This window comes from Pseudonaja textilis, chromosome 2 (genome assembly GCF_049901715.1).
Source record: "Pseudonaja textilis isolate UNSWEBS1 chromosome 2, rPseTex1.2, whole genome shotgun sequence".
NCBI classification, from domain to species: domain Eukaryota; kingdom Metazoa; phylum Chordata; class Lepidosauria; order Squamata; family Elapidae; genus Pseudonaja; species Pseudonaja textilis.
This window is the reverse complement of record NC_141991.1, coordinates 142,120,249-142,143,549: the sequence shown is the minus strand read 5'-3', so window position 1 is coordinate 142,143,549 and position 23,301 is coordinate 142,120,249. Positions and strand designations below refer to the sequence as shown.

The 23,301-nt window shown below is 39.1% G+C and overlaps 2 protein-coding genes across 2 annotated transcripts; one reads left to right on the top strand and one right to left on the bottom strand.

Moving 5' to 3' along the window:
* Positions 1–1,033: 1,033 nt before the first annotated feature.
* LOC148127119 (olfactory receptor 13H1-like) lies at positions 1,034–1,972 on the top strand. The gene has a single exon (XM_087923185.1). It carries the CDS (start codon positions 1,034–1,036, stop codon positions 1,970–1,972), a length of 939 nt encoding a protein of 312 aa, XP_087779311.1.
* Positions 1,973–19,961: 17,989 nt separating this feature from the next.
* On the bottom strand, positions 19,962–20,903 carry LOC148127118 (olfactory receptor 13H1-like). The gene has a single exon (XM_087923184.1). The coding sequence runs from the start codon at positions 20,901–20,903 to the stop codon at positions 19,962–19,964; it is 942 nt and encodes a 313-aa protein (XP_087779310.1).
* Between the last annotated feature and the right edge of the window lie 2,398 nt (positions 20,904–23,301).

Here is a 23,301-nt window from a genome sequence, read left to right as displayed (position 1 = left end):
AATATATTATATATATATATAATATATAGCAAGAAAACTGTTAATATTAAAGATAAAAAAATTGTAAAATGATTTTTGTGTTCCATCTCCCCAGGATTTTATCATTCAAAATTGATCCCCATAGTGTTATTGTCTTAGTAGTATATTAGTATTATATTAATACTTCCATTGTATTTGCTTTATTAATATTTGTTTTGTAAGACTGCCTTTAGGGCATTTTAGGTTATCAGGATAAAAAAAAGGAAAATACTAAAATAAGAAACTACCTATTGTTCAACAAGATTAATTTTAAGGGGCAAGTAAGACATTTAAAAAATCCATTAAATCTTCAAAAAACGGTGTGTGAAAAAGAGATTTTATTTGTGATTGTACTGTAAAATTCAACGAGGTGAAAAGAATGCTACTTATGGAAGTTTCTTAGAAGTCCATATATCCGACACTGAAATAGTATATGAATGAATCAGTGTAAATAAGACAAATGAATAAATTAAAAGAAAGAATTAAAATGGATTTGTCTATTTCATTTAAATTGCACTAAGAACCATAGTTCTTTGCTATGTTTTAAATTATTTGAAACTTTTATCACACAGCATTGAAAAATATGGTTTTAGAAGCAAAATTTAAAGAGCTCTGGTGACATTGCTAAAACTTTAGGGAAATCTCAGCTTGCCAACCCATGGATGATAGTTGCTTGATACCATTTTGCCTTCTTCCAATTATCTAGGGGTCTTCTTAAATACAAAAGACAAAGTGGTATGAAATAGAAAAAAAGCATGGGCTTCTGTTTTAAAAAGAGCAAGAAAAAATATTCCAGAGAGATTTGAATGGGGGGAGAAAATATGTAGAAGGCTTGCATACTTTTTCCCTCCTTATCATATTTTTCTCTGAATCGTATCTTCCCAAAGATTCATCTCTTAAAAGCAGCTCTTCCATTCTTATAACCCATACTTGTGTTCATCATTTAATCAGCAGTCCAAAACGCTTACACTAATTTTATCATGTTTTGAAAACTGATTTCACTTTTACAGGAAACATGGAAAAATGGGGAAATGGGACCACAGTGACCGAATTTGTGCTTCTTGGGCTCTCTAAAAACTTCAAAGTTCGTGCTGGATTGTTTGTCCTTTTCTTGGTTATCTATCTCATTGCTGTAGCCGGCAATGGCCTCATATTGTTGCTGATTATCGTAGACTCCCACCTCCACACACCCATGTATTTTTTCCTTAGCAACCTCTCCTTTATTGACATCAGCTATATCACCACCTCTGTCCCACAGATGCTGGTCCACTGCTTCATGGACAGGCCTACTATCCCACTGGGCAGATGTTTTGCTCAGATGTCTAGTGCTCTCCTTTTAGCTGCAGTGGAGTGTTTTTTGTTAGCTGTGATGGCTTACGACCGCTTTGTGGCAATATGCTATCCTCTGCGCTACAACCTGATCATGAGTCGCAATTTATGCATCCAGTTGGCTGTGAGTGTGTGGGTCAGTGGCTTCCTTTTGATTATTATATCCTTTTTCACCATGCAGACAACTTTGTGTGGGCCAAACGTGGTGAATCATTTCAAGTGTGAACTGCAGGCAGTGTTGAAAGTAGCTTGCTCTGACACCCATGCTAATGGAATTATCATAATTACCAGTGTCTTCACCCTAGTATTACCCTTCTTCTTTATCCTGGTGACCTATGGCCGTATTGGATGCACTGTTTTGCATATCAATTCAACACAAGGTCAGAGCAAAGCCTTGTCCACCTGCGGATCTCATCTCACTGTAGTGAGCATTTATTATGGCACCCTCCTGGCCATGTATTTGAGACCTCAGGCGAAGACATTCTCCAATAGGGAAAAAGTAATGGCAGTCTTTTATAGTCTTGTGATCCCCATGTTAAACCCCATCATTTACAGCCTGAGGAACAGGGATGTGAAAGGAGCCTTCTGCAGACTGGCTGGGAAGAAAGTAGAGGAACCAGGTTGATAGATCTTCCATAAGCAAGCCTTATTGTGAGGTTTTGTCATTCAAGAGAGGATTTTATGTAGTATCATTTTCTAAGCATTATTCTATGTCACCTCTGCCCCTCTTTGTCCATGTTAGCTAAGGCTGATGAGTATGAAATCATTAAAGAATTGAACTGAATGCAACCAAAACAGTCATGGATTTTTTTTTTTAATGTATGATAACTGCAGCAATACTGTTACAAGCTCAAAGGTGGAAGGGTTGACACTACCCACAAAGGAAGAATGGCTTGTGAAGATGGTGGAAGTTGGCTAAATTAATGTCTGATAAGTGGCAAAACAATGTAAGTGCCTCGAAACCTCTCCTAGATCTTTTGCATAAAACAGAAAAAATTGCACTCATGATTTGTGATTTTGATGATTGGAAAATCTGGATAATAGAAATAAGTGAGGTGTTTTTGTAATTATAATTAATATCACAGTTGCACTTATATTTGTGGCAGAAGAAATTGGAAACCTCTATTTCTTTTGCTTCTCTTTTTTTGCACTTTTTCTTTTCAACTTATTCTTCCTTGTTTCCTTTGCTTCTATTTATTTGTGATAATGTTTATATCCCCCCCCTCTCTCTCCGTCTATATGCATTTCATGTATACATATCAATAATGCAGCAACAATGATAGTATATTGGTAGAGTTGTTGAAGTCACCTCAGTTGTTTAATATCTCCCTCATCCCTCACCCCAGCAACTTCAATTATGGTTTGACTAAGGAAAACCGTTCTGTGATTCTGATCTGATGCAAGTAAAGAGGTAACTGAGTAACTTTCTTTCTTAGAAGGGGTTTGTAAAAAATAAGAGATCTTTAAAAAAAAGTAGGAACAGTGAAGTGTGCCATTTTAAAGAACTGTTATTACATGGAACATGATTTCCTAAAAAGTCACCTAGGTCTTAAGAAAATAAAACAAAAATGTCTAAATAATTTAATTAAGAGAGGTTAGAACATAAATGCAATTTTTTTTTATTTAATAAAGAACCCCTATGTAATTAAATTATAGAGGAACAGTTTGGTTGATGTACTGCTTTAAAGAGAAACTACTTATTGTATTTCATACTTTGTGTTCATAGCATAATCCTGTTAAATAAAACTTTAATTACTTGTATACACATGTCTACTTTTTAATGTGGATATGTTCTTCTGATTTATTAGAGCTTTATTCACGCAATCTTTGAGACTAGTCAATCTCCCCCAAACATTTTCCCTACTGTAGACATTATAACCTAAAATGAAAAGGAAGAGCCATGTTCCCATATATAGCATTTCAGCACAGAGTTACATGTTATAAAAGAAATTGGTCTCTTCAAAAAAATAATAATAATAAATGCTGTTTAAGATGCGACATGGATTTTTTTGAATCCCACTTCCCATCTTATGTCCTTGACCGGCAGCTATTATCTCCACAGTCTTAGTAAAATTTGAAGATGATCTTCGGACAAGAAGACCTGTTGAAACCTAGAATTGTTCTGTCTTATCCAGGATATATGGCATCTGTGACTTCACATAGCATTATGGATTTATAATTAGACTACTATTTGCTTGCTAGTTTGACACATTAATTTGGCCATCCATTTCACACAAAGTGGTGTCCAATAAAACCTACAAATAAAATATTCTACAGAACCAATAACAAACAATAAACCCATGTAAACAAGACCATGAGAGGGAACGTATTGTGTACAATGCAGCCAATGCATGGGCTCCCTTTTATCAGGGGTTCTCCAGACCTCCTGGAGGAAAACAAAATCATTTGAAAGATTTTCGAGCATGTCATCATAATTGGGCATAACCTTGCCTCCAAAGTGATGCTGTTTCAGAGGTCAGGGGCCACTACAGAAAAGGCTCACTTCCTAGGTCTTGTCAAATAGAGGTCTATTTGACAATAAACATAGCATATTTCTCCTGTTCAGCCTGATGGAGAGGGTAGATGCAGGGGTGGGATTCTATAAGTTTGCACCTATTTGCTAGAACCAATTGTTAACAGTCTAAGCAGTTCGGAGAACCGGTTGTTAGAAGAAATGACTGGCCTAATCCTGTAAGGAAGGCAGGAAGGAAACATTCTGGTGTTGCTTACAGAAACTGCCTCTCCATTAACCCTTATTACATTCTTGGCAGGACTAGACTTCCTGTCTCAGGAACTTCTCTGGAGTTTTTTTCCCTTCTGTTGCTGGTACTTTGCTTGTGTGAAATGACCATTCAAAGTTACAATGGCACTGAAAAAAGTGACTTATGACCATTTTTCACACTTATGGCTGTTGCAGCATCCCCACAGTCATGAGAGGCCAGGCAAGGAGATGTGTGCTTCGATGTGAGTGATATTGAGTTGGCCACACCCAGCCAATAACATGACTACCAAGCCACGCCCCCACCTAAGCCACGCCCACAGAGCCGGTTGTTAAAAATTTGAATCCCACCCCTGGGTAGATGTAATTGGGAAGAAGTGGTCCCTAATACTAAACATACATTTTCTTTCCTAGCTAATGATCATAACACCTAGCTTTTAACTGGTCAACCCCACACAACCAAGGAATAAGAAATATACCATAACAAAGCTAAGTTTTGATAAGTTCTCTATGACATTATTTCACCATAATGAAGACATTGCAGAGTAGAAAACACAAGAACTGGTAGGTTGCAACTGAATTATTCAAACAGTACTATCAGAAGTTTTTCAATGAAACAGAGAACACTTCCTTCCAGTCTGCTATTTTTAAAGTTGAAGATATACTAGAAGGAAACAGTTAAACTTTTGGTCTAGCGAAAACACAAGACATAGACAAGGTAGCACAGCAGTGGATGGCTGTAAAAAAACAATGATGGCACAGTCTTATATGGGATATGATGATGGTCCATCTTCTGTAGAATGAAATATGTTCCTCAGTGTAGGAGGAGAAAAGTCTTCTGCACAGTATAGAATAAAGTGACTTTATTATTTTTCAGATGAAACATTTTGATTGCCTTATCCAAAACCATTCTGAGTATGAACGGTTACAGGAATTGGGTACTGTACGTCTAGTCTAGTGAAAAGAAGGCCTAGGGGGTGACATGATAGCAGTGTTCCAATATTTGAGGAGCTGCCATAAACAAAAGGGGCTCAACTTATTTTCCAAAGAAGCAAAAGGCAGGACAAGAAGCAATAGATGGAAACTAATCAAGGAAAGAAGCAACCTAGAAGTAAGGAGAAATTTCCTGACAGAGAGAACAATCAACTAGTGGAACAGCTTCCCTTCAAAAGTTGTGGGTTCATCAATGGAGGTTTTTTAAGAAGAATTGGACAGCCATTGATCCAGAATGGTATAGAGTTTTCTGCTGGAGCAGGGGGTTGGACTAGAAGGCCTCCAAGGTCTCTTCCATCTCTGATGATCTGTGTTTTAAGTCCATTGACTTCTAAAATTCTTCAGAGCCAACTATGAGTTTGGTTTTAACTTATTCCAGAGACGCTTGACTCATGTCTTTCTTTCATCACAAAGCTCACTCAAAGACTTTCAGGTATTGTTATTGCCTTCAACCCAGACTTTCTGGATTTGATGATTCTGTTATTTGGAAATTCATATTTGTTAATGGTCCTAAAAATAGCCATCTGATCCCATGTCCTTGAATTATTTTACTAGGTACAAATTACCAGATTTTTCTTCTTCTTCTATTTTTAATGTTATGCTGTTTATACAGTTAATGTTAATGGTGCTTCTGTGTTCATATTCACATTTGAAATTCTTTTTAAAAAATTGATCATGCTGCTATTAGCATTTGTGATATAACACACAAAATTCTTTTGAGGTTAAAACCTGGAATAGCATTATATAGTTGCTGTCATGCCCCTGTCAGAGTCTGAATCCAAGGAGGAAGACGAACAGCTGACAGGGAGTGGGAGTCTGGCTCTGTTGGCTGTGGAGGAAACTGTGGAAGGGCAAAGTCCAGCTGGGCAGAGCAGGGAAGCAGTAGAACAAGGGAGAGGGAATTCAGAGGAAGACCCAGGCCCACCCCTCTTTATCCTAGGACACATAGGGAGGGATGGAAAAGAGAGCAACATGGGTTGCATGGCTTAGGGGGGAGGAAAGGGCCCTGATTCCCTTCATTAGACACACCTGGGAAGAGAGTTTAAAAGAGATGCAAGCTGAGAGCAGCGTTTTCTGGGAACAAATGTGAGTTTACCTTGTATTGACTGTGGTTATCTGCATTCCTGGAATCCTCCCAACTGGGTTGATTTACTGCTGTTCCTTCATGTCTGGAATTCCTTCTGTTGCCCTGCCAGATTAATTACCTCAACTTGCCTTGAATTGGACTTATAGTTAAAGTTTTTGTTGACAATGTTTTGGACTTGAATCTCTGCAGCCAAAGGCTGTTCATGGGAGAGTTTTTCTCCAGACCAGAAGGTAACCAGGACATTGGGGGCAGAGTTTTTTAATTATATTTTGTAAGTTGGTTGGTACACAATGAAGTATATGCTTGTTATATTTGTTCTATGTTCTCTTTGGTGAATAATCTCTGGAGGTGACCATCCATGCCCACAAAGGCACCTCACATCTTCAGTTATGACATCATAAATCTGAATATCTCCAGAGACAATATACACATTGCAGGAACAACAACACTGCAACTCTCACCTAAGCAAGCACTGACTTACTACAGTGAAATTGTCCTGTCCAGATATTGTGGGACATCTATTGTTTTAGGAAGTGTAATTTTATCACTATCAGAACCTGTCCATATGCAAATGGATAGTGTGTAAAGAGTATGACATATGGGTTAATTGGATTTAGGTATCAGGGTTCAAGGGAAATGATTTGCAGCTTGACACTTTCCTTCTGCTGATCTCACATTACAAATCATAGTCCTGTTGAAGAAGAAGCAAATAACAAGTGATATCTCAGCTACCAGTGAAGACACTGGGTTAGTTCTTTGGCTTTGGACTTTTTGAGCAGATCATATTTGTTCCCTTAGAGTCCCCTTTCTATCAACCTCTGCTGTATCCCTACCATGATCACCCAGAAACTGGCATACTGCTTCACAAATAGGCCAACCATTCCACTGGGCCATTGTTATGGATAGCCTAATATTACTATCTTTTTATGTATGTTAGGACCTGAGTTTCTTATGTTGGTTGTCATGGCTTATGACCCTCTGTAGCCAAGTCTAATATAGTTTTAAGGTGGACAATATACATAAATCTAACTGTCAGCTTCTGGGCCATGGTTTCACCATAACCATTATTTCATTCTTCTCCCTGCATCCCCATTTGTGTGAGAAAAATGTGCTGAACCACTAGACGTGAAGTCCAAGCTTTATATACCAACATCATCATCCTCTTGTAATGACCCCATAATCCCTTGTGGGATGGACTCTGGGAAACTGAATGGAGCTGTGTGTTTACTGGCCGGATGCCTCTCCTGTTGCCAATGTGGAGTTTTATTCAGCAGATACATTCTCAGTGTGCCTAGAGAGAGAAATATCTGCCTCTACCTAGGATCGAACTCACAGCCTCCTGATTGTGAAGCAAGAGCGCCACCTGTAGGCCACTGCATCATTCAAGTCCTATCTATCTATCTATCTATCTATCTATCTATCTTCATCAATTGCAGCATTCTCAAATTCTCCCCAAAATGGGATGCCAGTTATAATAACAACCTATTCAGTTGGAATTTACTGTAAATAATGTTAAATACCCTATGTTACAATACATATAAGTGAATACTTGATAGATAGAATGATAGATGGATGGATGGATGAATGGACGGATGGATAGATGGACAGACAGACTGTGTGTGTATGCGTGCGTGTGTGTGTGTTAGTCTGAAAAAGTGCCACCTCGATTTCTTCTGGTTTTTTGGCTGCTATAGATCAGAGTTTTTCAAACTTGGCAACTTTAAGATGTGTGTACTTCAACTCCCAGAATTCCTCAATCAAATCTCTTTGAATATTTTTTTGACTTAGGAGAAATGACAAAGTACTATGCAGTTTCTTTATTAAAGCAAAAATAATCTTAGTTTCACACTGTTCCCAAGATTAAAGTGAAGGTGTAAGTGATGTGTGATCTATGCATTTTGTCTTGACCACTAGTAGATTGGCAAGGTTGGCATGTAACAGAGAAATGGACGTATGCTTTACTGAGAGACATGGGATTATTTTTTTCATAAAATAAAATTATTGGAATAAGTGCACCTTTCTTGTACAATTGATTAGCCTTATTGCTCTTTTCTTGCAAGTTCTTTGAAAACCTAATTGGTTCTATATAATTTTGCTTGAAGCTGCAACTGCAATGTTGGGTGTTAATTTTATTTTCAAAGCAAATACAACAGGCAAAAGCAATGTTTTGATGTGATGCCACAATCCTCTATGTTTGATATCAGTATCTTGTACTTTTTAGCTTTCACCAATTTGGTACCCTCAAGGTGGCTTTGACTGTTACACCATTATCTTCAATCCATTATTCCAGGAAGGATATGTTATACATTGAATAACCCTGCAGATACAAATTGTTGGTGTATATGCTTGTAAAGTTTGATCTCTGCTCTCTTTGGTGAACAATCTCTGAAGAATCTCTAAAGATGAACCACCCAAATCCCCAAAGGCAGTTCACATCTGATATAACGTCATGTCATATCTCCAGAGACAGTATAAATGTTTGAGGAAGAAAGTGACAACTTTTATCTGAAGTGTTAAATTGCTATAGTGAACTGATCTTTTCCCAGATGATATCAGTAGATAGCAGTTAGTAGACCGAATCTGTACAAAAACCAGTCATTTTCTGGATACATTATATCATGCTGGAAGGACTTTCTGTATTCCTCTTTTCTGTTGCTTTCTGACATTATATCGATTTTTCACCTTATTTTTCCCTTTTTTGGTTGTTTTTTTAAGTCTTAAATTCTCCATTCTCTTTCCTCTCTTTCCCTTTTCTTCCTCAGCTAGAGTGCTTGTTCATTAAAGATGGCTTCTTCTTCATCTCACTCTTCTTGTTCTTCTTGTAGTTTCTGATAAGTAAAAATCACCATTTCTAAGAAATGAAAAACAGATCCAGAAGAGCCCTTCCCTTCTTGTTCCTCTTCTTTTAGCTTTTTAAATTCCATTTTCAGTTCATCAACAAGTAATGCCATTATGAATTTTTTTTAAAATAACCCAAATGTTTTTAGTCTTTCAAATAATAATTTCCAAAGGTCCCAAAGTCACCAAGCAATCCAAATACACAAAGTCTGTTTCATTTAGCACTTTCTTCTTTTTATACTTTCTCTTTTGGGGGTTACAGTTCAATTGCAAAGTTCCAAAATGTATCATGCTGGAAGGACTTTCTGAAAGGTAGTAATGTATGCTGAAAATTTTAAAAAATAATAATCATATGAATCCGATAGGAGTAATGAAGCGGATATTAAGAGCATTTCTTTTTTGGTGTTTACTTTTTTCAACATTTGTGGTATGTTCACAGGTACTCATTACGAATTTTCAGAATTGTGATTTGTTTAGATAATAATCTCCGAGCCTGTGCCGTTAGGGGAAGAGGACTTGGAAGATGAGGAGGAGGAACTGGGAATGCCTTCCTCCCCAGGACCTTCCTCTCTGGCAATGCCTTCCTCCCTGATAATGCCTCAGGTTTCATCAGACAACCGAGAGGAACAGCCTGAGATTAATCAGGAGGAAGGCATATCAAAGCAGCCCCTGACAGGGAGTCAAGAGGAAGAATGTTGGCTTGATCCTAGGCAGCGTCGTAGGGAGAAACGTGAGCAGCAATGTAGAAGGCGTGGGAGGGTCAGAGAGTGAGCTGAGTCATTGAGCCACACCCCACAGGGGATTAAAGTGGGTGTGTTGTCAGCTAGAACTTTGTACGGGACAAAGTTTAATCATACTTCAGGTTTTTCGTTGTGAATTATTCTTGTGGTCTGCCTTGTAATTCTCTGTGAGTAGCTTTTTACTTGTTATCAGTTCGGACTTGGCAGGCAGAGTGTGTTGGAATGCCAAGGAATTATCAGTTCCAAAGAACTAACTCTGTGAAGTCCGAGTCAGCTTGCCTGACTGTGTTTGTGTGAGTTTGTACTCTTTCATCTTTTGAGAAAGAAGAAAGATGAGACAGAACATATATATATATATATATATGTTTTCTTAAGTTTTCGCAGGTACGTACATGTATGGTATTCAGCTTTGTTCAGGTATTTTCCCATGTCATTGTAGTTGTGCTTTTAAAGTTGTAGCAACGTTTCGGCAGAATCTCATCTGCCATCATCAGGCTTCTGTATTGTGTTCGTCTGTGAGTCAGACTTTCACAGCCGTTTCAGTTTTTTCTGAAAACTACATATCTGTAAACCCCTAAACACAGACCCCACCACCTACCCAGAAAAAAACCACCAGATCCAAAATAAAAGCTTCCCCCATCAGTGAAGAAATCCAGCAAAGAATCATACCCAGAGAGAAATCATCCAGATGCCCTAAACTTTATGGTCTCCCCAAGATACACAAAGAAGGAACCCCACTTAGACCAATAGTCAGCTCCATAGGCTCACCTCTACAAAACCTAGCCAAATTTCTCACCAAACAACTACAGCCCTATGCAGAATCCACCCATTCACACATGAGAAACTAATTCCAGTTCATTGAGATCATAAAGAAACAAAACTTACAGCCCAGAGACCTACTAGTGAGCTTCGATGTCATATCCCTCTTCACCCAAGTGCTTATAAAAGAAGCCTTGACAGCCATCCAAAACAAATTCAACCCCCCCAAGCACATCCTAGATCTGACCAACCACTGCCTATCCAATACATACTTCACCTACAATGGAAAAAAATACAAACAAATAGAAGGAGCACCCATGGGATCACCCCTCTCACCTGTCATCGCAAACCTCTACATGGAACACTTTGAAACACAAGCTCTAGAAAAGTATGATCACAAACCCAAACTCTGGCTCAGATACGTAAATGACACCTTCATAATCTGGCCACATGGGAAAGAAAAACTGAACAACTTCCTCACACACCTCAACAGCCTACACCCCAAAATACAATTCACCATGGAAACAGAAGCTAACAATCAACTTCCCTTCCTAGATGTCTTAGTATACAAAAAATCCAATGGCTCCCTAGGACACACCATCTACCAGAAGAAAACACATACAAACCGCTATCTACATGCACTCTCACACCACCATCCAGCACAGAGACACTTATCTCCAGAACAAAATGCTTAGCCAACAAACAACACCTAAAAACCGAACTACACCACCACCCAGCACAGATCAATTCCGTAGCCAAGACACTCATCTCCAGAACAAAATGCTTAGCCGATGAACAACACCAAAAAACCGAACTACACACTCTCACCAACGTACTTACAGCCCATGGATTCCAAAGAAAGAAGATTACCCACCTAATCCAAAAAGAAACCCCAACCAAAATCCAAGACAGAGAACAAGAAAACGGCAAAGCCCTCCTCCCATATATAAAAGGCACTACAGACAAAATTAGCAAGATCCTCCAAAAACACAACATCAAAACAGCATTCTGCACAAACAGAAAAATATCCACCATCCTAAGAAACCCCAAAGACAAAATCGAATTAGAAAACCAAGGAGTATACGAAATCCCCTGCACTGCCTGCCCTACCACATACATTGGACAAACTAACAGAAGAATAAGTGCACGCATTGAAGAACATAAGAACTCAATCAAAAAAGAAGAAATGACCTCTTCCCTGGTCCAACACCTCAAAGCCACAGGACATGAAATTGATTTTAAAAATACCAGAACTATCGCCAAAACCGAACACTTCAACAGCAGAATAATCAGAGAAGCCATAGAGATAGAAAAACGCCCACACAGCATGAACAAACGAGATGACACCTCCCGCCTTCCAGCCATTTGGAAACCCGCCCTCATGAACAGACGAGTATCTAACATGAAAAAGGACACCGGACCCACACCCATGAGAGCCACACAAGATGCCACCACCACACTTCCATGTAGAAAACAGACTCCCACCCATTCAGAAAATGAGAAACGACCATGGACCAGAAACTGCACTGCAGCTGCATCACTACCCACTTCAAACCCCTCTGAGCCATACATGAAGCAAACCGACACCCACTATGAAGATGCAGCAGGACCACGAACTAGAAGCCAAACAGCAAGATCACAACTCTCCAGCTCAAATCCCCAGCAACTAAGACTAACCTGAGCACAACCAAGCCCCCACCTGAACAGAACACGCCTCCAACCAATCAGAACACGGCTAACCCCCAATCAATCAGAACACAGCCAAACCCCTACCAATGAGAACACACCCCCACCCAATCAGAACACAGCCAAGCCCCCACCCAATCAAGTCCCACCCCACTGGCAGTTAAAAGGAGGAAGCAGCTGCAATCTCCATTACTCTGAGAAGCACAGAGCCGGAGACAAAAGCCTGAAGATGATGAATGAGACTTCATCGAAACGTTGCCTATATACTTCGAATCTTACGCAGGAGAAAACCCGAACAACCAAAGATCCACATATAAATACCCGAGAACCTCAGAAAACAAGTATTGCACCTCTACGGGAGGAAACCCACCATCTGACCAGGACTTATGAAAAACTTGAAGTCCAAAGAGCCTCCATTTTATGTGACCTTGCGTTCCTATGCAACTGCCGAGATCAAAATTTAATTCCCACAAGCTTCCAATTGAAATTCCACACCAACACAGCAGCCACCAAACGCATCCTTAAAAGAACAGAACTGGCCCTAATTAGAAATGAACTTCACACAAAAAGGTTTCTCCTAGACCAAATCAACAAAGATCTCCTCACACTCCACCTCAGACTCAGCAACAAGATTCACCCTCTACTTTGGGACAAATCCAAACAACTCGCTGTCTGGAGAGCCGAAACACACACCATCCTCAAGACAGACACACACACCAACAAACTCAGGAAACTACAACAACGCCAGAAACCAACTCCTCCCCCCACAGCCACACATGAAACAAACAGTGCACAACATCTCAGACAAGATCCTCACTGAAGCTGAAACCAAGATCCTTTCAAAAGGATTCAACTTTGCTGTCGCTCCCAAACACATCCCCACAGAAACCATCATATGCGGAGTTGAAACCAGCCTGACCAAAACCAACCCTGATGATGCTAACAAAATCAGACTCAAATCACCAACATCCTCTGCACTACCAAACCACCCAAAAGCAACTTATCCAAAGAAGAACAAACTGCACTACTTAACCTGAAAGAAGACACCAGCATAATAATCCTACCAGCAGACAAGGGCAACGCGACAGTGGTAATGAACACATCTGACTACCAAACCAAGTTAACCAACCTACTCCAAGACCCCACATACAAACCCCTAAAGACAGACCCCACCACCTACCTAGAAAAACTACCAAATCCAAAATAAAAGCCTCCCCATCAGTGAAGAAATCCAGCAAGGAATCATACCCAGAGAAAAATCATCCAGATGCCCCAAGCTTTATGGTCTCCCCAAAATACACAAAGAAGGAACCCCACTCAGACCAATAGTCAGCTCCATAGGCTCACCTCTACAAAACCTGGCCAAATTTCTTGCCAAACAACTACAACCCTATGCAGAATCCATCAACTCACACGTAAGAAACTCATTCCAGTTCATCGAGATCATAAAGAAACAAAACTTACAACCTAGCAACCTACTAGTAAGCTTCGATGTCATATCCCTCTTCACCCAAGTGCCAATAAAAGAAGCCTTGACAGCCATCCAAAACAAATACAACCCCCAAGCACATCCTAGATCTAACCAACCACTGCCTATCCAATACTTACTTCACCTACAATGGACAAAAATACAAACAAATAGAAGGAGCACCCATGGGATCACCCCTCTCACCTGTCATCGCAAACCTCTACATGGAACACTTTGAAACACAAGCTCTAGAAAAATACGACCACAAACCCAAACTCTGGCTCAGATACGTAGATGACACCTTCATAATCTGGCCACATGGGAAAGAAAAACTGAACAACTTCCTCACATACCTCAACAGCCTACACCCCAAAATACAATTCACCATGGAAACAGAAGCCAACAATCAACTTCCCTTCCTAGATGTCTTGGTATACAAAAGATCCAATGGCTCCCTAGGACACACCATCTACCAGAAGAAAACACATACTAACCGCTATCTACATGCACTCTCACACCACCACCCAGCACAGATCAATTCCGTAGCCAAGACACTCATCTCCAGAACAAAATGCTTAGCCGATGAACAACACCAAAAACCGAACTACACACTCTCACCAACGTACTTACAGCCAATGGATTCCAAAGAAAGAAGATTACCCACCTAATCCAAAAAGAAACCCCAACCAAAATCCAAGACAGAGAACAAGAAAACGGCAAAGCCCTCCTCCCATATATAAAAGGCACTACAGACAAAATTAGCAAGATCCTCCAAAAACACAACATCAAAACAGCATTCTGCACAAACAGAAAAATATCCACCATCCTAAGAAACCCCAAAGACAAAATCGAATTAGAAAACCAAGGAGTATACGAAATCCCCTGCACTGCCTGCCCTACCACATACATTGGACAAACTAACAGAAGAATAAGTGCACGCATTGAAGAACATAAGAACTCAATCAAAAAAGAAGAAACGACCTCTTCCCTGGTCCAACACCTTAAAGCCACAGGACATGAAATTGATTTTAAAAATACCAGAACTATCGCCAAAACCGAACACTTCAACAGCAGAATAATCAGAGAAGCCATAGAGATAGAAAAACGCCCACACAGCATGAACAAATGAGATGACACCTCCCGCCTTCCAGCCATTTGGAAACCCGCCCTCATGAACAGACGAGTACCTAACATAAAAAAGGACACCGGACCCACACCCATGAGAGCCACACAAGATGCCACCACCACACTTCCATGTAGAAAACAGACTCCCACCCATTCAGAAAATGAGAAACGACCATGGACCAGAAACTGCACTGCAGCTGCATCACTACCCACTTCAAACCCCTCTGAGCCATACATGAAGCAAACCGACACCCACTATGAAGATGCAGCAGGACCACGAACTAGAAGCCAAACAGCAAGATCACAACTCTCCAGCTCAAATCCCCCAGCAACTAAGACTAACCTGAGCACAACCAAGCCCCCACCTGAACAGAACACGCCTCCAACCAATCAGAACACGGCTAACCCCCCAACCAATCAGAACACAGCCAAACCCCCTACCAATGAGAACACACCCCCACCCAATCAGAACACAGCCAAGCCCCCACCCAATCAAGTCCCACCCCACTGGCAGTTAAAAGGAGGAAGCAGCTGCAATCTCCATTACTCTGAGAAGCACAGAGCCGGAGACAAAAGCCTGAAGATGATGAATGAGACTTCATCGAAACGTTGCCTATATACTTCGAATCTTACGCGGGAGAAAACCCGAACAACCAAAGATCCACATATAAATACCATGAGAACCTCAGAAAACATATATATATATATACATATACATATACATATACATATATATATATATATATATATATATATATATATATATATATATATATATATATACACACACACACACACACACACACACACACACACACTTTTCTTAAGTTTTCGTGGGTACTTACATGTATGGTATTCAGCTTTGTTCGGGTATTTTCCCACATCATTATAGTTATGCTTTTAAAGTTGTAGCAATGTTTTGGCAGAATCTCATCTGCCATCATCAGGCTTCTGTATTGTGTTCGTCTGTGAGTCAGACTTTTACAGTGGTTTCAGTTTTAAATTTGGGGCTAGCCTACTGCTGTGCCAGAATGGTTTTTTCTTCATCCTGATTGGTTGGGAGTCTTGGTCTTGGAGTTTGCTGTGTTCTGCTTGATTGGTGTTTCTAATATCTTCTGTCTGTTTTGTGGCTTTTTTTGTGTCTTGATTGGCTGGCAACATTGTGTTCCTGTATTGGAGGCTTTTAGTGCAGCTTGGCTCCGAGAAAATGGACAGCTATCATTTGTTAGGAAGCTAGGTTTCATCTGGGTGCCTGGTTGGGGGTGTGTTTGAGCTGGAGGTATCAGGGGGAGTCTGTTTGTGCCCAGGTGTTTGCCTGGCTAGTGGTGTGGAGATTTTTTTGTTTGTGAGTGCAGGCTTCCAAAAGATTCCACCAGACTGTCAATCATTTAGAAGCCTGCACTCACAAACAAAAAAATCTCCACACCACTAGCCCTCCATTTACAGTGGACCAGCATCTGTGGGACAGAGGTGGTGATATAGCTGGTGTCAATAAAGGAGAGGTTGCTAAGGAAAAGATACATGGGTGTGTGGAGGTGAGAGTCTATGATAATCAGCATCAATATGAGGCCATTGCCGGCTACAGCAATGAGATAGATAACCAAGAAGAGGACAAACAATCCAGCACGAACTTTGAAGTTTTTAGAGAGCCCAAGAAGCATAAATTCGGTCACTGTGGTCCCATTTCCCCATCTCCCATCCAACTGCCAGGACACCAGCTCCGCCCTTCCAGCACCCACAACTTCTGAAGGCAAGCTGTTCTACTGGATAATTGATTTCACTTTTACAAAATTTCTCCTTAGTTCTAGGTTCCTTATTTCCTTTATTAGCTTCCATCCATTGCTTCTTGTTTTGCCTTCTGGTGTTTGGAAAATAGGTTGACCCTCTTTTCTTTGTGGCAGACCCTCAAATATTGGAACATTGCTATCATGTCATCCCTAGTCCTTCTTTTCACTAGACTAGACATACCTAATTCCTGCAACTGTTCTTTACAGCCTCCATTCCCCTAATCATCTTTCTTGCTCTTCTCTGCACTCTTTCCAGAGTCTCAACATCATTTTTATATTGTGGTGACCAAAACTGGATGTAGTATTCCAAGTGTGGTCTTACCAAGGCATTATAAAGGGCACTAACAGCAAAAGTGAACATTTTGCAATTGAAAAGGTTGAGATGGTAGTCATGACAACATGATTAAAGCCCTGACTTTAGTACACGTATGGATAGGATAGGATAGGATAGGATAGGATAGGATAGGATAGGATAGGATAGAATAGGATAGGATAGAATAGAATTCTTTATTGGCCAAGTGTGATTGGACACACGAGGAATTTGTCTTGGTGCAAAAGCTCTCAGTGTACAAAAAAGAAAAGATACATTCGTCAAGAGTCGAGAATCATAAGGTACAACACTTAGTGATAGTCATAGGGTACAATAAGCAATCAAATCATACTAGGAGACAGTCAATATAAATCATAAGGATACAAGTGACAAAGTTACAGTCATACAGCCATAAGTGGGAGGGGATGGGTGATAAGGAGTGATGAGGTTAACAGATCAATGAGAAGAAATATGGACAATAAATACAAAAGGAGAGAGATTTTTGGAGAGAGTTCCGGTTTGCAGCGCTTCGGCGGCAGGCAGGAATCTGCAATTGTGCTCGGTTTCTGCCTGCGCTCACCGCTGGAGTGCCCTGAGCCAGCCGGCTTTGGAGCTAAGCCACCCCATAGAGGTGGTGAAGACAGGGGAGACCTGGCAGGGTTGAGGGGAATCGCACCTCTCCTCCTCAGCTGGCTAAACTCCCTTTTCCGAAGGCAGTAAGAGCAGCAGTCAGAAATGGCCACCTCAAAGAAGCACTCAGCCAGAAAAGAAAGTGCTGGAGGAAGTTAAGAAGTGAAAGTTTTGGCTGACTGGGATAAGAAGCAACAACCAAGGTATCCTGGAATTTAATTTTTTTTAAAAGATACATCGTTCCCAAGGAAGATTCGGAAGCAGCGAATGAAAGTGAAAAGGGAAAGGTTTTTCTTTCACTCTCCTTCCTAACATTGACAGTGAACAGAAATGAATGAGAAATTGGAAAAAGCCACTTTGGCATCAATAGGTAATTAAATGATAATTAAATGTCAAGGGGATAATAAGGATTTCTGAACACTTAAAAAAACTTTTTTTCTTGCTGTAAGTGGGAAGGGAGAGGAAAAGAATAATAGTAGGATTCAGAAGGAGGAGACTGCCTAGAATTTAAAAGAATCTGTTTAAATCCTTTGCCCTTTCCCAGTTTCCTCCACAGCAAATGGAGCCATACTCCCACTTCCTGTCAGCTGTTCGTCTTCCTCCTCGGATTCGGATTCTGGCAGAGGCATGACAGCAACTATATAATGCTATTCCAGGTTTTAGCCCCAGAAGAGTTTTGTGTGTTATATCACAAATGCTAATAATAGCATGATCAATTTTTTTAAAAGAATTTCAAATGTAAATATGGCCAAATTAATGTGTCAAACTAGCAAGCAAATAGTAGTCTAATTATAAATTTATAATGCTATGTGAAGTCACAGATGCCATATATCCTGGATAAGACAGAACAATTCTAGGTTTCAACAGGTCTTCTTGTCTGAAGATCATCTTCAAATTTTACTAAGACTATGGAGATAATAGCTGCCGGTCACGGACATAAGATGGGAAGCGGGATTCAAAAAAATCCATGTCGCATCTTAAACAGCACCTATTATTATTATTGTTGTTATTGTTATTGTTATTGTTATTATTATTATTATTATTATTATTATTATTATTATTATTATTATTATTATTTTTAAGAGACCAATTTCTTTCATAAAATGTAACTCTGTGCTGAAATGCTGAAATGCTATATATGGGAACATGGCTCTTCCTTTTCATTTTAGGTTATAATGTCTACAGTAGATAAGTAGAAACAGCAGGGAAAATGTTTGGGGGAGATTGACTAGTCCCAAAGATTGTGTGAATAAAGCTCTAATAAATCAGAAAAACACATTCACATTAAAAAGCAGACACATGTATACAATTAATTAAAATTTTATTTAACAGGATGATGCTATGAACACAAAATACGAAATGCAATAAGTAGTTTCTCTTAAAAGCAGTACATCAACCAAACTTTCTCTATAATTTAATTACATAGGGGTTGTTTATTAAATAAACAAAGAAGTATTTCTGCATTTATGTTCTATTTTAGTCCAACCTCTAGTAAGCTATTTAGACATTTTTCTTTTATCTTCTTAAGACCTCAGTGACTTTTTAGGAAATAATATTCCATGTAATAACAATTCTTTAAAATGGCACACTTCACTGTTCCTAGTTTTTTTTTTAAGATCTCTTATTTTTTATAAACCCCCTCTAACCAAAAAAAATTAAAATAAATGCTCAGTTGCCTCTTTACTTGCATCAGATCAGAATCACAGAACGGTTTTCCTTGGTCAGACCATAATTGAAATTGCTGGGGTGAGGGATGAGGGAGATATTAAATTACTGAAGTGACTCTAACAACTCCAACAATATACTCTCATTGTTGTTGCATTATTTATTATGTATTATTTACATGAAATGCAGAGACAGACAGAGAGAGAGAGAGAGAGAGAATATAAACATTATCACAAACAAATAGAAACAAAGGAAAGAAGGAAGAATAAATAGAAAAGAAAAAATACTAAAAGAGAGAAGCAAAAGAAATAGAGGCTTCCAATTTCTTCTGCCACAAATATAAGTATAACTGTGATATTAATTATAATTACAAAAAAATCTCACTTATTTCTATTATCCAGCTTTTTCCAATCATCAAAATCACAAATCATGAGTGCAATTTTTTCTGTTTTATGCAAAAGATCTAGGAGAGGTTTCGAGGCACTTACATTGTTTTGCCACTAATCAGAGATTAATTTACCCAACTTCCACCATCTTCACAAGCCATTCTTCCTTTGGGGGTAGTGTCAAACCTTCCACCTTTGAGCTTCTAACAGTATTGCTGCAGTTATCATACATTTTTAAAAATTCCATGACTGTTTTGGTTGCATTCAGTTCAATTCTTTAGTGATTTCATACTCATCAGCCTTAGCTAGCACGGAAAAGAGGGGCAGAGGTGACATAGGATAAGGCTTAGAAAATGACACTACATAAAATCCTCTCTTGAATGACAAAACCTCACAATAAGGCTTGCTTATGGAAGATCTATCAACCTGGTTCCTCTACTTTCTTCCCAGCCAGTCTGCAGAAGGCTCCTTTCACATCCCTGTTCCTCAGGCTATAAATGATCGGGTTTAACATGGGGATCACAAGACTATAAAAGACTGCCACTACTTTTTCCCTATTGGTGAATGTCTTGGCCTGAGGCCTCAAATAAATGGCCAGGATGGTGCCATAATAAATGCTCACTACAGTGAGATGAGATCCGCAGGTGGACAAGGCTTTGCTCCGACCTTGTGTCGAATGAATACGTAAAACAGTGAATCCAATACGGCCATAGGTCACCAGGATAAAGAAGGAGGGTAATGCTAGGGTGAAGACACTGATTATTATCATGGAAATTTCATTGACACGAGTGTCAGAGCAAGCCAGTTTCAACACTGCTTGCAGTTCACACTTGAAATGATTCACCACATTTGGCCCACACAAAATTACCTGCATGGTGGAAAAGGGTATAAAAGTCAAAAGGAAGCCACTGACCCATACACTCGCAGCCAACTGGATGCATAAATTGCGACTCATGATCAGGTTGTAGCGCAGAGGATAGCATATTGCCACAAAGCGGTCGTAAGCCATCACAGCTAACAAAAGGCACTCCACCAGAGCTAAAACGAGGTCACTACACAACTGAGCAAAACATCTGCCCAGTGGGATAGTAGGCCTGTCCATGAAGCAGTAGACCAGCATCTGTGGGACAGAGGTGGTGATATAACTGATGTCAATAAAAGAGAGATTGCTAAGGAAAAAATACATGGGTGTGTGGAGGTGAGAGTCTACGATAATCAGCATCAATATGAGGCCATTGCCGGCTACAGCAATGAGATAGATAACCAAGAAAACGACAAACAATCCAGCACGAACTTTGAAGTTTTTAGAGAGCCCAAGAAGCACAAATTCGGTCACTGTGGTCCCATTTCCCCATTTTTCCATGTTTCCTGTAAAAGTGAAATCAGTTTTCAGAACATGATAAAATTAGTGTACGCTGTTTTGGACTGCTGATTAAATGATGAACACAAATATGGGTTATAAGAATGGAAGAGCTGCTTTTAAGAGATGAATCTTTGGAAAGTCATGATTCAGAGAAAAATATGATAAAGAGGGAAAAAATAAAATATGCAAGCCTTCTACATATTTTCTCCCCCCATTCAAATCTCTCTGGAATATTTTTTCTTGCTCTTTTTAAAACAGAAGCCCATGCTTTTTTTCTATTTCACACCACTTTGTCTTTTGTATTTAAGAAGACCCCTAGATAATTGGTAGAAGGTAAAATGGTATCAAGCAACTATCGTCCATGGGTTGGCAAGCTAAGATTTTCCTAAAGTTTTAGCAATGTCACCAGACCTCTTTAAATTTTGCTTCTAAAACCATATTTTTCAATGCTCTGTGATAAAAGTTTCAAATAATTTAAAACATAGCAAAGAACTATGGTTCTTAGTGCAATTTAAATGAAATAGACAAATCCATTTTAATTCTTCCCTTTAATTTATTATTTGCCTTATTTAAACTGATTCATTGATATACTATTTCATTGTAGGATATATGGACCTTAAGAAACCTCCATAAGTAGCATTCTTTTCACTTCATTGAATTTTACAGTACAATCACAAATAAAATCTCTTTTTCACATACCCTTTTTGAAGATTTATATATAATATCTAAATAAATCACAACTCTGAAAATTTGTAATGAATACCTGTGAACATACCACAAATGTTGAAAAAAGTAAACACCAAAAAAGAAATGCTCTTAATGTCTGCTTCATTACTCCTATCGGATTCATATAATTATTATTTTGTAAAATTTTCAGCATACATTCCTACCTTTCAGAAAGTCCTTCCAGCATGATATAATATGTCTTGAAAATGACTGGTTTTTGTATAGATTTGGTCTACTAACTGCTATCTACTGATATCATCTGGGAAAAGATCAGTTCACTATAGCAATTTAACACTGCAAATAAAAGTTGTCACTTTCTTCCTCAAACATTTACACTGTCTCTGGAGATATGACATGACGTTATATCAGAAGATGTGAACTGCCTTTGGGGATTTGGATGATTCATCTTCAGAGATTCTTCTCCAAAGAGAGCACAGAGCAAACTTTACAAGCATATACACCAACAATTTGTATCTGCAGGGTTATTCAATGTGTGAGTTATCCTACCTGGAATAATGGATTGAAGATAATGGTGTAACAGTCAAAGCCACCTTGAGGGTACCAAATTGATGAAAGCTAAAAAGTACAAGACACTGATATCAAACATAGAGGATTGTGGCATCACATCAAAACATTGCTTTGGCCTGTTGTATTTGCTTTGAAAATAAAATTAACACCCAACATTGCAGTTGCAGCTCAAAAATCATATAGAACCAATTAGGTTTTCAAAGAACTTGCAAGAAAAGAGCAATAAGGCTAATCAATTGTACAAGATATGTGCACTTATTCCAATAATTTTATTTTATGAAAAGAATAATCCCATGTCTCTCAGTAAAGCATACATCCATTTCTCTGTTACATGCCAACCTTGCCCATCTACTAGTGGTCAAGACAAAATGCACAGATCACATATCAATTACACCTTCACATCAATCTTGGGAACAGTGTGAAACTAAGATTATTTTTGCTTTAATAAAGAAACTGCATAGTACTTTGTCATTTCTCCTAAGTCAAAAAAATATTCAAGGAGATTTGATTGAGGAATTCTGGGAGTTGAAGTATACACATCTTAAAGTTGCCAAGTTTGAAAAACTCTGATCTATAGCAGCCAAAAAAACGGAAGAAATCGGGGCAGCACTTTTTCAGACTAACACACACAAACACACACACACGCATACACACACAGTCTGTCCATCCATCCCTACATCCATCCATTCATCTATCTATCATGTATCCACTTATACATATTATAACATAGGGTATTTAGCATTATTTAGGGTAAATTCCAACAGTAGTTGTTATTATAATTGGCATCCCATTTTAACTGGGGAGAATTTGAGAATGCTGCAATTGATGAAGATAGATAGATAGATAGATAGATAGATAGATAGATAGATGATAGACAGACAGATAGATAGGACTTGAATGATGCAGTGGCCTAGAGGTGGTGCTCTTGCTTCACAATCAGGAGGCTGTGAGTTTCGATCCTAGGTAGAAGCAGGTATTTCTCTCTCTTGATGTTGAGAATATATCTGCTGAATAAAACTCCACATTGGCAACAGGAAGGGCACCAGTTGCCCAGACTCCATCCCACAAGGGATTATGGGATCATTACAAGAGGAGGAGGATGTTGGTATATAAAGCTTGGACTTTACGCCGAGTGGTTCAGCAC